Source organism: Liolophura sinensis, chromosome 1 (genome assembly GCF_032854445.1).
Source record: "Liolophura sinensis isolate JHLJ2023 chromosome 1, CUHK_Ljap_v2, whole genome shotgun sequence".
NCBI lineage: Eukaryota > Metazoa > Mollusca > Polyplacophora > Chitonida > Chitonidae > Liolophura > Liolophura sinensis.
The window spans coordinates 88,156,259-88,173,057 of NC_088295.1; the positions used below are offsets into that span (position 1 = coordinate 88,156,259).

The 16,799-nt window shown below is 40.0% G+C and overlaps 1 protein-coding gene across 4 annotated transcripts in view; it reads right to left on the reverse strand.

Annotated features, from left to right (window-relative positions):
• The window catches only part of LOC135462001 (nephrin-like), an 82,526-nt gene that overhangs the window by 7,089 nt on the left and 58,638 nt on the right, over positions 1-16,799 (reverse strand). For all 4 annotated transcript variants that reach the window (XM_064739324.1, XM_064739326.1, XM_064739325.1 and 1 more), the window contains exons 5-17: positions 8,190-8,483; positions 7,505-7,810; positions 6,809-6,934; positions 4,808-4,972; positions 4,193-4,495; positions 3,231-3,515; positions 2,526-2,810; positions 2,127-2,245; positions 1,656-1,845; positions 1,307-1,495; positions 1,032-1,130; positions 401-562; positions 72-235 (exon numbers count right to left, since the gene is read on the reverse strand). In XM_064739324.1, the coding sequence (XP_064595394.1) occupies positions 72-235; positions 401-562; positions 1,032-1,130; positions 1,307-1,495; positions 1,656-1,845; positions 2,127-2,245; positions 2,526-2,810; positions 3,231-3,515; positions 4,193-4,495; positions 4,808-4,972; positions 6,809-6,934; positions 7,505-7,810; positions 8,190-8,483 (2,687 nt within the window). The remainder of the gene's footprint in view (positions 1-71; positions 236-400; positions 563-1,031; positions 1,131-1,306; positions 1,496-1,655; positions 1,846-2,126; positions 2,246-2,525; positions 2,811-3,230; positions 3,516-4,192; positions 4,496-4,807; positions 4,973-6,808; positions 6,935-7,504; positions 7,811-8,189; positions 8,484-16,799) is intronic.

The following is a 16,799-nucleotide window of genomic DNA, read 5'->3' on the forward strand; positions in this document are numbered from 1 at the left end:
TGCTCATCTTCTCCAGCACAAGATGAATGAAATGAAAATTGAGGTCGTTCTGTTGTAAAAGTTGTACTTACGTCATAGGACTTATTGAGGTCATCTGAAAAGTCATCTATAGTTTTGTCGTAGCTGGTGTAACTCCTTGAATCTACCTCTGAGGGTGACATTGGGTAAAGGGCTGTCTCCTTACTCGGCCCATACAGCTCTATAGTGTTAGTCTGGCTGGTGGAGTCACTGCCATCTGACAGGGAACACAATACACATCACATTTACACATTGACCATGATGTCTTCAATTGTGATTACAGCTGCACAAGACACTTGAGAATTTGAACTTAAACTTTCACAGAATTAAAATCTGAGGGTATTTAAAAGCTTTAAACCTTTGAGAACTGACAAGTACTTACTTTCTAATCGTTTCCTTCTTCTGCGGATGAAGTAGAGGATAAGTGCAACATTTAAGGCTAGGAGGAAGACACCGACGATGCAAACGACAAGAATGATGATCAAAGGTACCTCATCCTGACCAGAGAAACTTGAGGTGGTGGTCTCCTCCGGAGGAGCAACACCTAAACATGAAATACAAATTCATGTGAAATACACATGAACCACCACTTCTTATTTCACCAAAATATTATATTTCACTACCTCGGTAAAAATGGATAAAATGGTAAAGATTAAGATATGAAATTTTGTATTTACTTAAAAGGTTTACATTAATCCACTAAGTGAATTTGAGAAGCTCCAGGAAATCCTAAACTGGCTTTACTCACATGAGTCAAGGCCTCCATGGCCAAAGGGGGTTAGCACGCCATCACACGGCACAATGACCCAGGAGGCAAAAACAATAATGCTGGCCGCCATCGTATACGTGAAATTTCTTGAGTACAGCGTGAAACATCGATCAAATAAATGAAATAAATCATATGAGTCCAAAGAGAACTTTTCTTCTGACAGCAATGCAAACATCATTGTAGAACATTCACTCAACTGGGACATAAAACAACTGGTCAACTGCACAAAGAATTCTATACTCACTGGAAGTTTTGGCTACAATTCCGTCTATATTGTATTCACTCTCCCCAAGGTCATTGAAGGCCAGCAATGTAAGCTCATAATGTGTCCCGAGTTTTAACCCTGCCAAAGATCAGAGGGTTTACACTTCAGTGATAATAAGGCAAAACCAAGGTTTCTAGGTACCTGAAAACATTCATAATGCAACGCAGCCATCTTCCATTCAAAGTGTCAAAAGGTTTCTTCAACAATGATGAAAACAACATAGAGATTTACTCCCCACTGTCAAGCTAGCTTACCTGTAACTGTGTAGACTGTGATGTTATTGGGTTTAACATCAACATAAGTGTAACCTTCATCGCCTGTAGGTTTGTACCGGACTCTAAACGTCTGTGGGAGGCCTCCATCAAAACCCCGTGTCCACGCAATTGTCACAGAGTTGTGCGTGGCATTCACAAAGCGTATGTTGTATGGCGGGTCAGGCTTGCCTAAAACAGACATTATGGATATAAGATTAAAATACAAACCATGCAATTTGAGACTGGTCACAATGTTTGTAATATAAATGAAAATTATGAAAAAATGTTTTCACTCCCCAATTCATAATGCTAGCATATATTCCTTGACATTTTATTATAGGCAACTTACTTGTCCCGTCTAAGATGATGTCAAATGAGTCTTCACCCTCGTCATTGGTGGCTTTACATGTGTATGTCCCATAATCCTTCTTCACCACATCATTGACCAGCAGGACATTTTCATAGTCTATGCTGTACATTTCTTGTGGTTTCGACTCAACCCCATACTTTGGTCCAGCAGTGTTGATAACTTCCTCACCCTATTAGAACAAACAATAACATAAACTCACTAGCTGCTGGATGTGACATTGTTCACCTGTGATAATGATACCAACATCCTTATTTACAGGTATTTACATATCTTTGCAACTTGCAGGGTAATGAAAATCTCTTTAAAATCAAGATAAACAAACCACATAATAAAAATATCTGATTCCTCAGCTACTTATTTTGTATAACGATCTTCTTTGAAACACACACATGAAGGCATGTAGGCATTTCACTCCCAAACTTCAATTTAATTAAATCATCCGCTACTTACCTTCATCCAGGTGAATGTAATATTTGGTGCTCCCTGGGCTTTACACAGCAGACGGCCCGTGGCACCCTTATCACTAGCAGATTTGCCATATTCTCTGGATTTGTCAATTACCGGAGAAACTACAATGTAAAAGTCAACACCTTAACACCAACATTTCAATATTTAAGTGGTGCTTCTGGTATACATCTGCGGTAAGACAATATGACAACAACAGTTCATGCTTTAAACATCAATAGAATTTGCTTTTAACACCAAATGCAGCAGCCAGTTTTTCAAAACTGTCATAAAGGACATCCATCACCACGAAGCAAGTCTTCAAAAAATATTGTCACGGTTGTTAAGCAAGTTATAACTGTTGTGTAAAAGACACTACTTTACTATTTTGGTTAACACACTTACATTTGACAATCAAATGTGCCAGCTCAGTGACGGATTCACCGATCCCATTAAAGGCTGTACAGGTAAACGCTCCAGTATCCGTCCTCTCCAGGTCATACACAGTCAGCACAGAGCGCCCATTCTTATACTCCTGCTTGGTTTTTGAGGCGAATGGTTCATAATTCTCTCTCGTCCAGGTGACAGAGTCTGGAGGAAGGGGGTTGGCCTCAGCCACGCATTCAAAGAACGCCACTTCTCCCTCCTGTTTGAATACTGGGGTGGAGATGCTTGAAATGGTGGCTGGGACTAAAACAGACAGTTACAGGTAAGTCCTGATTCCTCTGGTCCGAAATCTTACCAAGACAAAAACACACCCACATTTGGAAGTAATTTCTGCTATTAAAAATCAGATAATCTTGGATTTGAAAAGTCTCTGTGTATTGCCTAGAGGCACTTTCCAGACCAGAGATGCAGCAAAATGTGGTAATTCTGCAGCACAGTAAGGAAGTGTTAACAAACCCATAATGCTGATGGTTGATAGTGAACTCTCAGGGAGGAGCCCTTTTCCACAAAACTTTGTACCTCAATTTTTCTTGACTATTCTTTTAAATGGTGTCATCTTATGGTACTAATAGCCTAGAAAGTGTCTCTAATGAAAGAAATTTATGAAAAACATAACTTACAAAGTTTAGTGAAGAGGTCAACAGAGCTATACTCATTACTTACACTGAACGTCAACTGTGATGTTAAGCAGTGTGGACCCCTCAGCATTCTCAGCCTCCAGAGTATAGAGCCCAGAATCTCCCTTCTCCACTTCCTCGATAGACAAGAGTCCAGCGTTGATGGAGAAGCGAGGTAAGTCATCCTCTAGACTGAGCCGTATCCCATCTCGCTGCAGATAATACGTTACCTCCGTCGGATTGGCCTTTACTGTATAGTTCACCACTTTACTCTCACCTTCCACAATAAGGATGATTGCGGGTGACACTTCCATGTCAAATTCTGGTTTGACTGCCAACAGTATTTTTTTATCAATTTATCAATTTGCATACAAACAACTTCAATCAAGTACTAGTGGGCCTCCGTGGCTCAATTGGTTAGCGCACTAGCACAGCGTAATGACCCAGGAACCTCTCACTAATGCGTTCACTGTGAGTTCAAGTCCAGCTCATGCTGGCTTCCTCTCCGACCATACACAGGAAGGTATGCCAGCAACCTGTGGATGGTCGTGGGTTTCCGCCGGGCTCTGCCGGGTTTCCCCCCACCATAATGCTGGCTGCCGTCATATAAGTGAAATATTCTTGAGTACGGCAAAAAACACTAATCAAATAAATAAATCAATCAATCAAGCATTAGAGTGCAGTAAGTGGTTCTAAACCCATGAATACTTTTCATATAAAGAGATAAATGTCTTACATATAATATCTGTAAGTTTCCTTACAGAAGCATCAAACACGCTGTTAAATAAACTCTAGCTATAGGTCCTAGAATTGAAAATTTTATAATAACGTTGAGTTTGTAGTCTTAAAATATCAAACCATGATGAACACATAATTAGGACTAAACGGCTAGACTGTATCTGAAATATTCAAGCTCCACCATCTTAAGAGTGACAGCATGCATGTAAATACATAACATGTTAAAGCTGATAAAAAAAAAACCTTGAACACTTAAATTTTACCACTTACACAAAATATCTAAAGTTACAGCATCATTCACTGATTGGTCAAGGACTTGGTTAGTTGCTCGGCAACCGTAAACCTGTTCATGGTCATCTGAAGTAGGGACGATTTCTAGACGGTTGGTTGTTATCTTCCCACCCCATTTTGTATCCGTCTGTCCTCCGTCATTCCCATCTATCTGGTAGCCATCTTTAATCCAGGTGATGACAGCGGCTGGGTTGCTAGGCGACGAGACGCAGGTTAAATTCATCTTTTGGCCAACTCTCGGGTCGGACGGGGCTGCTGTGATGTTGACAGTCTCCGGAGGATCTGGAGGGTATAAAACAATCTTATATCAGGATAATCAAATCACATAATCAATTTTTTCAACAACTCAAGATACTCACGTTTTGGCTAGGTCATCCATACCCGAAATTTCAGTAGCCATTTCAAATACAACACTATCCTGTTCAGTAAATTCCTTCTCGACAGTCTCCTGCAGTTATCTCCCTTGTATGAAATGTTATCCCCCTTTACAGCAGATATGTAAACACAGTGTATTACTACATCATTACAACCTACAGATTTTATGGGCTGTGTAACTTTGAAAATGTAAATTACTGTGTAATGTAAATTACTCACAGTAAACTTTTAAAGTGATGCTTGTTTCTAGTGGCTCAGTGGTAGCTTCGTTTGAGGCTTGACATTTGTAGACAGCACCATTATCATCCGGCTTCAGCACCACAGCTACATCCGCCGTCACGATGGTGCCCACCTTCTTTACCTCCGAATCCAGAGGTGTATCACCTGAAAGAGTGCGAGTGATAAAGCTTGATGTGGAGACAGGTAGAAGTACATTTTGGATTTATTCAACATAACATTCTTATAGATTTACATTGACCTCATCATCAAACAATGGCTATTCCGAGTGGTGAACTGCTAACATTCAGGACACAACAAGTAATAATAAATGTCATAAAACATTATTACGTTTGTTGCTGAAACTTACATTTCTGTAGTAAGCTATCATCCCCCATGTACCTTCCAAACTTAAATTCTGTAGTAAGCTATCATCCCCCATGTACCTTCCAAACTTACATTCTGCAGTAAGGTGTCATCCCACATGTACCTTCCAAACTTACATTTCTGTAGTAAGCTATCATCCCACATGTACCTTCCAAACTTACATTCTGCAGTAAGGTGTCATCCCACATGTACCTTCCAAACTTACATTTCTGTAGTAAGCTATCATCCCCCATGTACCTTCCAAACTTACATTCTGCAGTAAGGTGTCATCCCACATGTACCTTCCAAACTTACATTTCTGTAGTAAGCTATCATCCCACATGTACCTTCCAAACTTACATTCTGCAGTAAGGTGTCATCCCCCATGTACCTTCCAAACTTACATTTCTGTAGTAAGCTATCATCCCACATGTACCTTCCAAACTTACATTTCTGCAATAAGCTATCATCCCCCATGTACCTTCCAAACTTACATTCTGCAGTAAGGTGTCATCCCACATGTACCTTCCAAACTTACATTTCTGCAATAAGCTATCATCCCCCATGTACCTTCCAAACTTACATTCTGCAGTAAGGTGTCATCCCACATGTACCTTCCAAACTTACATTCTGCAGTAAGGTGTCATCCCACATGTACCTTCCAAACTTACATTTCTGCAGTAAGCTATCATCCCCCATGTACCTTCCAAACTTACATTCTGCAGTAAGGTGTCATCCCCCATGTACCTTCCAAACTTACATTTCTGCAGTAAGGTTTCATCCCACATGTACCTTCCAAACTTACATTTCTGTAGTAAGCTATCATCCCACATGTACCTTCCAAACTTACATTCTGCAGTAAGGTGTCATCCCACATGTACCTTCCAAACTTACATTTCTGCAGTAAGGTTTCATCCCACATGTACCTTCCAAACTTACATTTCTGCAGTAAGCTATCATCCCCCATGTACCTTCCAAACTTACATTCTGCAGTAAGGTGTCATCCCCCATGTACCTTCCAAACTTACATTTCTGCAGTAAGGTGTCATCCCACATGTACCTTCCAAACTTACATTTCTGTAGTAAGCTATCATCCCACATGTACCTTCCAAACTTACATTCTGCAGTAAGGTGTCATCCCACATGTACCTTCCAAACTTACATTTCTGCCATAAGCTATCATCCCCCATGTACCTTCCAAACTTACATTTCTGCAGTAAGGTGTCATCCCACATGTACCTTCCAAACTTATGTTTCTGCAGTAAGGTGTCATCCCACATGTACCTTCCAAACTTATGTTTCTGCAGTAAGGTGTCATCCCACATGTACCTTCCAAACTTACATTTCTGCAGTAAGGTGTCATCCCACATGTACCTTCCAAACTTGCGTTTCTGCAGTAAGGTATCATTCCACATGTACCTTCCAAACACCTTTCTAAGATCAATAGGACTCTTACAAAGAATCTTACAAAATGTGCATCTCTGTCAAAATTGGAAGTATAGATCATTTACTCTATGCACGGTTTATTTTTTGTCCTATTTTTAGTCACCAATGACAACAAAACACACTATTTTCAGTGAAGTGTATAAAAAAAGGAAACTTCCAAGTGTACAACTTTACGTCCACCTGCCGACCCACCTTTAAACCACTTGAGAGTAGCGGGAGGGTTGCCACCCACTGAGGTACAACTCATTCTCTTGAGCTCTCCAGCAATGGCGGCCGAGGCAGATGTGTAGTCTGGGATGATGGGTGGATTGGGCGGGTCTGGGGGAGAACATAGCATTAAGTTAGGTGTTGGACAGGTGTTTCTTTTTACATCAATGAGAAGTTCATTACCCTGAGACAAAGAAAGGTATCAGTTATTTATTCAGGTATTTTGTGTACACGTCGGTGTTAAAACAGAAATATGTAATTGTATTTTCATTTTCATTTACAAAATCGGATATTATTACTATTAAATTCTTGTTTTGCTCTCTAACAACCACAGATAAGTTTCTGCCTGTGTTGAGGAAAATATTTTTTTTTATTTCAAGGACCTAATATCCTATATCTTTTCCAGCACTTAAGGTACACAGATACAGCTTGGGATTTGGTTGCTCACTTATCAGTCCATTTTAAACTTCATGCACCATGACGATATCAGTCCATTTCATACATCATGCACCATGATACTTAACATCGAAAAAATCAAGGACTTTTAGGAACTTAAACCAAAATAACTCTTTGTCAAGGTCTTTCAAGGTCTTTGTTGAAAACATTTCCTACTGAGCTTAGTTTAAGGGATTTCAGCCCTGCGAGAGATAACTGTTCACCTGTGACTGGTGGTGTACTTACAGAGAACGCTGAGGGTGACTGCATCCGTCACAGTCAGACCTAATACACTGTTCGTGGCCTGACATGAGTAGATGACGTTGTTTTCCTGGTCTGTCAGCTGGACAGTGACATCAGAGTGGGTGATGTAACCCCCATCAGGAGAAGGCTCCACACGCGTCGCCGACTTCGGCAGCTGCAGTTGCTTCCCCTTAGCAAACCAGGTGACCACAGCAGCTGGATTACTGTTTGTGGTCACACAACTCAACGTTACCTCTTCACCTGCCTTGGCAAGCTTCTGACCACTTATCTCAACTTTTGTTGGAGCGACTGCAACAATCATTGTACACACATTTTATTTTTGTTCATATTAATTTATGGCCAATTAACGTATCATTAATTATGTAGATAATGACCTGTTTTTCAATATCAACCTACATTTTTTTGACTTCTAATTTTCTTAAACTTATCAGTACCACCTTAATACACATACCTTTTTCCCGTTTCTTTGGTTAAATTTTTTTCAAACCACCCTGATCTCACCTTAAATTTACACATTGCAGAAGTCTACATGTCTTTGTGTTACTGTACTGTTTTAACTTTTTTCCCTGCTGGTCTTTGTAACTCAATCTGAGCTTATCAATAACGTCAACATTGCATGAGTGAGAATTAGCCGAGCTGAAGGTTTTCTTTACCGCTGTTTACTTACAGTGCACAATGAGTTTGTAGGATGCTGTAAGGGGTCTTGGGGAAGGGATGACATTGGAGGCCTCACACTTGTACACAGCATCATTATCTGTGGCCTGCACAGTGAAGGCCAGCTCATTCACGGCCTTGTTGTTCCCCCCTGTGTATGAAAAGTCCACTTCTTGATCATTTTTAAACCATATCACCTGTGCCAGTGGGTTACCTCCCTTTGAGACACAAACCAGTTTCAATGTGTCCCCTGCACGGATTGCCTGGCCATTGGTATAGCCTGAGATCTCTGGCGGGCCTGGGGGGTCTATGAAAAAATCACAAGAAACACCAAATAATTATTCAAATGGCTTTTACATGTATATAGTTGCGTATCACACATTTACTAAATTCTTCAAATTTTTTTTAACCTGAAGACATAAGAAGAGTGACAAATCATTCTCTGCTTCAGCTGCTTTAAATATTTATGATACGAAGTAGTCTCCCCTGAACCACTATTCCACAGTTCGTCCAGTGTTGCCACCTTTCTCCCTACCTATTACAAAGATCTACTTTTATATTTCACCTAGAAATGCAAAGTATCATCTGTTTTTTCTCCTGCACCTCTTAAGCTGTCTGTATAGCTGGGTGTGTAGCTGGGTTTGTAGCTGACAGCTCATCAGAGTATAATGCATTTAATTCTGGCCTGCTGGGGTTGGGTGTTTATCGTTGCACACTTAAACCATGCTACCAATAAGGTTTTCATACATCACAAATACAACAGTTAAAACGCTGATACACTTCTAACTGACACAGTCCAGGAATCTTTTCTCTTATACACCCAGAGCTGAACACCCAGGGCTAATAGGGGTACAAACTAAACCCTGCCCCTCAAACTCACTTCTAAACATGAACCTCTTGACAAATATATCTGTCCTGGCAACCAGTCAAAATCCAAAACTGTGCGTACAACCTGGAGTTTGGCACATGTAAGTAACATTTCCTAAAGCGAGAAGTGCATGCATGTCTATCAGACCACTACGATCCATTACACGGGCGAAATTTAGGGAGATAATTAAGAGTTTGGTAGAGTGCCACGTACCGGGTCTGCCAGAGACTTAGTGAGACAAAGAACTGTGTGTGAGACTGAACATAACTGACACACAGACAGAAGAGCTGTAGTAGTGGAATACATAGAGCAACTGAGTATGGGGAGCCAGATTACATACATCAGTACATGTAACTGGTCTTTTGAAGGCAGGGTGTTATCAAAAGACCCTGCCTTCAAGGTTAACTAACTTGTGGGTACATGTAATGGTTATTGGTGTTTAAGGCAGAGCATTATCACCAGGGAACCAAACATGTGCATCCATGTAACAGTTACTGGTACAGGATTACCACATGTAAACCAAACTTGTGGGTACACGTAACTGTTATTGGTGTCTGAAAGGTAGAGCATTACAATAGGTAAACCAAACTTCTAGGTACACCTAACTGTTATCAGTGTTTGAAAGGTAGAGCATTATAACAGGTAAACCAAACTTATGGGCACAGGTGACCAAATGACATTAGTCAAACAGAATACCACCACAGGTAAACCAAACTTCATGGTTCAAAAAAACATTATCACAGGTAACCAAATGACACTGTTCAAACAGAATACCATCACAGGTAAACCAAAGTTCATGGCTCAAACAAAACATTATTACAGGTAACCAAATGGCATGGTTCAAAAAGAATACCACCACATGTAAAACAAACTTCATGGTTCAAACAAAACATTATCACAGGTAACCAAATGTCATGGTTCAAACAAAACATTACAACGGGTACCAAACTTCATAGTTCAAACAAAACATTATCACAGGTAACCAAATGTCATGGTTCAAACAAAACATTACCACGGGTACCAAACTTCATAGTTCAAACAAAACATTATCATATCTAAACCAATTTAGTTCTTGTATCCTTGTAACTGACCCTCACTCTTTGAAGAAGACTTTGATTATCACAAGAGAACATTACTTTGAAAAACTTACAAAATGTAGTAAGCAAACAAGATGTATATGAATGGGATCTTTATGGCAATAGACATTTCATAATCATGGTATTAATACACATACATGTGTTAAGATCAATCAATAGCATAGCATGGACACAGGGACGAGAAAGCCAGCTAGTATATAGCATCCAGATACCTCTCATTTGTACCAGAAGTAAGACAGATCAGTTTCCTACAAACATGTTAAATGTCACAGAAAAATTACAAGAACATGTTTTTTATATCTGAGAGACAGGAAAGTCGGATTAAGGACAAATGTAGGATACGTTGGAAAAGTTAGAGCTTGTCTAGTGTAACACAGCTGTGTATACAGGATTCAGTCTGGGGGGAGTGAATAGCTTAGATAACCCAAACCCTGTCTCTCCTCTTAGCCTGGCCCCTTATGTCTAGGGTGAAGGGAACAGTAAACCAGACTGCCACATGGCCGCTCTTCTCCCTTCTGATGTCATGAAGCAGGAATGCCATGTAACAAACTCTCTTTAGCTCTTTACATATCCCCTGTATACAGTGTCAGAGACGAGTTCAGGTGAAAGTGGCCAGGCTTGCACAAGCAGATACAGAGCAGTATCTCCATCCCTTCAGTCACTGACATTACACAAAACCATTACATGTAATATCCTGTATGGCAGTACAGCTCAATTAAGAACTTCAGAGTAAATATTCTGGAGATGTCTGCTTCCATATGCATTTATTGTTCTCTCTCTTTCTCTGCATTAACTTACTATGTCATGGATGGATTGGACACACCTATTAATGTCCAACCATAATCTCTTTTCACTGCTTTTTGTTCCTTTCTTGCTTAAAGCAAATATGACATAACACACAGAATGAATGACCATTTGAAACTAATGTGTCCATTCAATTGACCAATCAGTAAGGTCTATTGTTGTGGGCATGATGGACTGAAATTGTTGATGGGCATGATAGACTGGAACTGTTGATAGGCATGATGGACTGGAATTGCCGGTGGCATGATGGACTGGAATTGCTGTGGGAATGATGGACTGGAATTGCCGGTGGCATGATGGACTGGAATTGTTGTGGGCATGATGGACTGGAATTGTTGTGGGAATGATGGATTGAAATTGTTGATGGGCATGATGGACTGGAATTGCCGGTGGCATGATGGACTGGAATTGTTGTGGGCATGATGGATTGAAATTGTTGTGGGCATGATGGAATGAAATTGTTGTGGGCATGATGGACTGGAATTGTTGTGGGAATGATGGATTGAAATTGTTGATGGCATGATGGACTGGAATTGCCGGTGGCATGATGGACTGGAATTGTTGTGGGCATGATGGACTGGAATTGTTGTGGGCATGATGGACTGGAAATGTTGTGGGCATGATGAACTGGAATTGTTGTGGGAATGATGGATTGAAATTGTTGATGGGCATGATGGACTGGAATTGTTGTGGGCATGATGGATTGAAATTGTTGATGGCATGATGGACTGGAATTGCCGGTGGCATGATGGACTGGAATTGTTGTGGCATGATGGAATGAAATTCCTGATTTGGCATGATGGATTGGAATTGTTGATAGCATGATGGACTGGAATTGTTGATGGCATGACGGACTGAAATTGCTGATGGCATGACGGACTGAAATTACTGATGGCATGATGGACTGAAATTGCTGATGGCATGATGGACTGAAATTGCTGATGGCATGATGGACTGGAATTGTTGATGGGCATGATAGACTGGAATTGTTGATGGGCATGATGGACTGCAACTGTTAATGGGCATGAACTGAGAATTCAAGACACAACTGAAAGTGAAATGTGTGCTGATGAACTAATCCTACTACATGTATATGTTTGATTTTATTTCTTTATTTCACTGATGTTTTAGGCTGTACTCAAAAATATTTCACTTATATGAGGGCGGCCAGCATTACGGTAGGAGGAAACTGGAACTACATGTTTGGGAGATCAAATATGCTTTTCAAGTGCCATGAACAGTAATCTATAAATGTAAAGGGGACCTCCATGGCCAAGGGGGTTATAGCATGCCAGCACGAGGCAACGACCCAGAAGTCTATCACCAATGTGGTCGCTGTGAGTTCAAATCCAGCTCATGCTGGCTTCCTCTCTGGCCATATGTGGAAAGGTCTGTCAGCAACCTGTGGATGGTCATAGATTTCCCTCGGGCTCTGCCCGGTTTCCTCCCACGGTAATGCTGGATGCCTCCACTGAGTATAGTGTAAAACACCAAATGAAATAAATAAATAAATATAAATTCAAATTCAAATGAAAGTTACAAGTATGTGAAGAATGTGCACTACACATGTGTATATACAACCATGTACTGTGGACACAAGTTCACAAGTTCAAACAGAAGAGCCCTATTTTTGAGTGTATACATGTACATGTATGCAGAAGATGTCAACACACCATATACAATGGTTGTAACGCCTGTAACATGATTATAGTGGTAACCATGGTTACAGTGAGGTGTTTAAATGTTTTGAGGAACTAACATACCTTCACCCCCTTCCTAACTCCTGCATCAGTAAGGCTTATTAAAAAACGCTGTGATCCCAGCTGTCACTTTTAATTTGCCCATTGTTGTCTACGTTCCTAACTAGCCTGGTAAAAAGTGCACATTTCCCATTTAAATACTTGTAAACAATCATTCACACCAGGTACGCATTCTCCAGCATGCCTGCTAACTATTTCAATGTCTATACCACATGCATTCACCAAAGCTTGCCTTTACTACAGATCTAAACCCCTCATTGTCTCACATACACGTGCTGTAGTAACAGGAGCACTGCAGGGGTTAAATCCATCCAGCTACATGTATCTGTGTTATGCTGTCCAACACTGAAGTAAATGTACCATAGTGCTTCATACAGGTGTGCACATAAATGGAGTTCTCTATATCCAAAAGTCTTAGAATTCAAAAGATTTCAGTAGTAAATTCAGTGTATACTACAAGTACAAGTGTGAGTTCAAGTCCAGCTCATGCTGGCTTCCTCTCCAGCGAAGGTCTTTCAGCAATGTGAATGGTTGTGGGTTTTCTCTGGGCTCTGCCCAGTTTCTTCCCATCTTAATGCTGGCAGTCGTCTTATAAGTGAAACAGTCCTGAGAATATCTTAGAACTCCAATCAAATAAATAACTCCAATCAAATAAATAACTAAGAGCAAATAAATAACTAAGAGCAAATGTAAAAGTAAAACGCTGCCAGATTTCACCTAATAATAACTTGCAATGTTGAATATGTTGAGTTTTAAGCAACAAACCTTTTCCATACATTGGTTAGTCAGCAACTAAGTATTTGTGTGTATGTATTTATGGTATATGCATGTATGTTGCAATGCATGGCATTATACTATTGTCTCAACCAGTGTCTCAAAAGTTTTACACTTTACATTTCATTGTCATGTTTTAAATTTAAATTTGAGTGGAAGGATTATCAGATTTTGGAAATTAAGGCATTGATAAATATTTAAATAATGGGGAAATAAAATTCTTGTGTTTGATGTGTCAGATAGCAATTGCCTAATTTAGCCATGAGAATATTCTTGTTTCTAGAGGTGATTAATGAAGAAGAAGGATGGTGTTATGTAACATGCAGAGCAGAGAAGGGCTGGCAGCTGACGTAGGGATGGTATGTCAGCAATGTGTACAGCAGAGGTCCCTGAGGCAGGCTATAATACAAGACAGGTGTTGTGGTGTCACTTTGGCTTATCCCAGACATCAGCTGACAAAACTGCTACCCAATACAACTTACAACATCTTCTCAATCCAGTGTTCAATGGAAACATTTCTCATAGAAAACCTACTTTCGTAGTGTGGACTAAACTGAAGTACATCAAAACAACATCCTAGACCAGGATAGACTGGCCTATGTATATATTTCAGACAAAATACTTGGCTTTATCTCTCATAAACCTAAACTGCGACTCCAAGACACAACATGTATATCCCAAACAATAGGGACCACCTCCCAGACACAACATGTATATCCCAAACAATAGGGGCCACCTCCCTGGAGAACACCTTTACACAAGCTGTGTGTATCAGACAAAGGCATCAGACAAAGGCACAAACTCTAGACAAAACCACAGCATTATGTCTCCATGGTAACCATCTATTCATCTCAGCAAATCTTATTATTATGACCAAAAATATGATCTAATAACGGAACAAATGTCCAATAACACCATTTGCTTCATACATTTGGAAACTATTGACAAAAAAGTATGAAAAGCCTAAAGCAAAATATGATTCATTCAAGATATTAATGAAACACAAAACCAATCTAGAAAAGTTGACTACCATTTGATGTCCCAAAACACCTATTATTATTATTAATATCATTTTATTCTTTTTTCTTTCTCACACAAAAGTGGCTACAAAAATCAACAGCTTTACTTGTGGTGCGATATTAGAAGAGGCATTCACATTTTAAGTTCTATTCAAGCAGCTTATAATTAAAACAAAATACTAATATTTGAAAGAAAAATTAAACCAATGCCTCAAAGATCTACCTTGTATCTTTCATTTTTCCAAATGCTTACTGCCCTCTCTCCCAACACAACCCTCCTACCCTTCCAAAAAAATCAAAATAAAAACTGATTAATTGACAACAGCATAAAGTACAGTTTGGGGCGGTCTCTTAAGTTATCACCTGTATATGCTAATTACTGGTAAATGTAGAACAATCTGGTGATTAGTAGGCATATCTAGGCTAATGCCTACTTGTTCAGTGTAGACTTAATGCTCTGTGACTCCATGATACATCAGTCAATATGTACATGTAGCAATGAAAACAATGCTTTTAGATGGCTGGTACATGTCACTGAGCTATACACTGTGCAGCCTCATGCGTCTGGATAAATGACTGTAGTTGATTAAATCTTTTGTAATCAGAGACCAAATCCTAAGGAGGCTAGACAATGTCAGACAAACAATAAGCCATCCGCCCATCCATCTTACGCTTCTCATCTATCTCAGATGGACTTTCTCAGAAAAGAAAGGAAATATTTTCCAACAAAATTGACCCACCAGTCTAATGCAACCGACACAATGACAGATTACTAATTAACGCTAACAAGCAAAGAAGTTTTTTTTAATTAAAGAGTATTTTAACGAGGAAGGAGATGACGGGTATGGCTGCCTCATTGATCATCTTCTCCTAGCATCTTCTGGTCAAGCAACTCCACACAAAGAACTCTTTAATTATCACATTTCTTTCTGTGCAGCCTGTTTGCAATTCTCCTTTTGGACTTAGCTATTAATACATGTACAAAAGGAACAGCATGTATTTTAAATTCTTACCATTCTTGCACTACTCAAAGTATACCCACCCTCCCTCCCCCATTAACACAAACTTTAAAATCAAGGTAAAACAATTTAATAACAGGTAATAAGCACTGACATGAAAATGGCTTGATTCCTGGTCAAACATGAACATCTCTCTCAGATAGCTGATATCAATACTTGTACACATGCAAAGTGAAGCTTCTACATTGTCTCCCCGAACATCGTCCAGAAACTGCAGTCAAAACTCAACAAGCGATTACATGATCAAGTTCCACACATATAATTAAGGCTGACATCTAGATTATTCTCTGTAATGAGCAGAGACACCTGAGAAGAGCCACCCCTTCCTAAAGGTCCTCACCCTGCTGTGTCGTGGGTTCGGTCAGAGATTGCGTGAGCCAGTTGAGAAATGGTAACTACCCACCCAGACGCTCCCTTAATAAGACTCAGTTATCACCCTATATGTCACTGATCAACGGACTGAGGGGCTGATAGACGGGTCATAAACTCAACTAAATTGGCCATATCTTTCTTAGAATGCTTCTATTTCAAAGTGAACACCTCTCTGAATTTTTGGCATCTTCTTAAAGTACCCTCTTAAATTGAAGGGAATATTGCAGGTTCCATGCAAATGTCCTAGGCTGTGTAATTCTTTAGTCGTCAAGCAGTAGAACATCAGGCGGCTGACAAGTGGCAGCGGCCAACTGTGTCCCATAAATTGTGAAATCCCAATATGAGGCGAGTGGTGGGGAACATTTGGCTGTGTCTGGTTGGTGAAGGGAGGCTTTCAAATCGTACCGCTCAGACAGATTTGGCAGAGCACAGGTCTTCGGCTGACAGCACTGCCCGTTCTCTCTGCTTTAAGACTGATCAAGACAGCCCTCATTTCCGCTCCTTAGTACTGACTTCCCCGTCCTGGCACACCCAATCTTTTCCCTGAGTTCCGTGTCATGATTCTTCACAACAAAGTCAAACTAATCATAAGTGAGATAAGATATGTAATTTTACATCAATGCCCAGCTCTAAGAAAACAGATGACATGATTGCAGAATACTCCAAAAGTTAATGTGTAAAAGAACAAACCATACCTCAGTTTTGCAGCTTGGTAATATTGCGAATTTTATCACAAAGCATAATCTGAAGGAGAACGTCTTCTTAAAGTAACCCCTGAAGATCATTTTCATTGATAATCTCATAAAATCTCCCATTATTCTCGCAGAGTTTCCAGATTGGTTTTGCACAAAGAATCTAGATTTACAGAGTATGCAATGAGTTGATGCGTAACACAGCTGCTTTCATCATT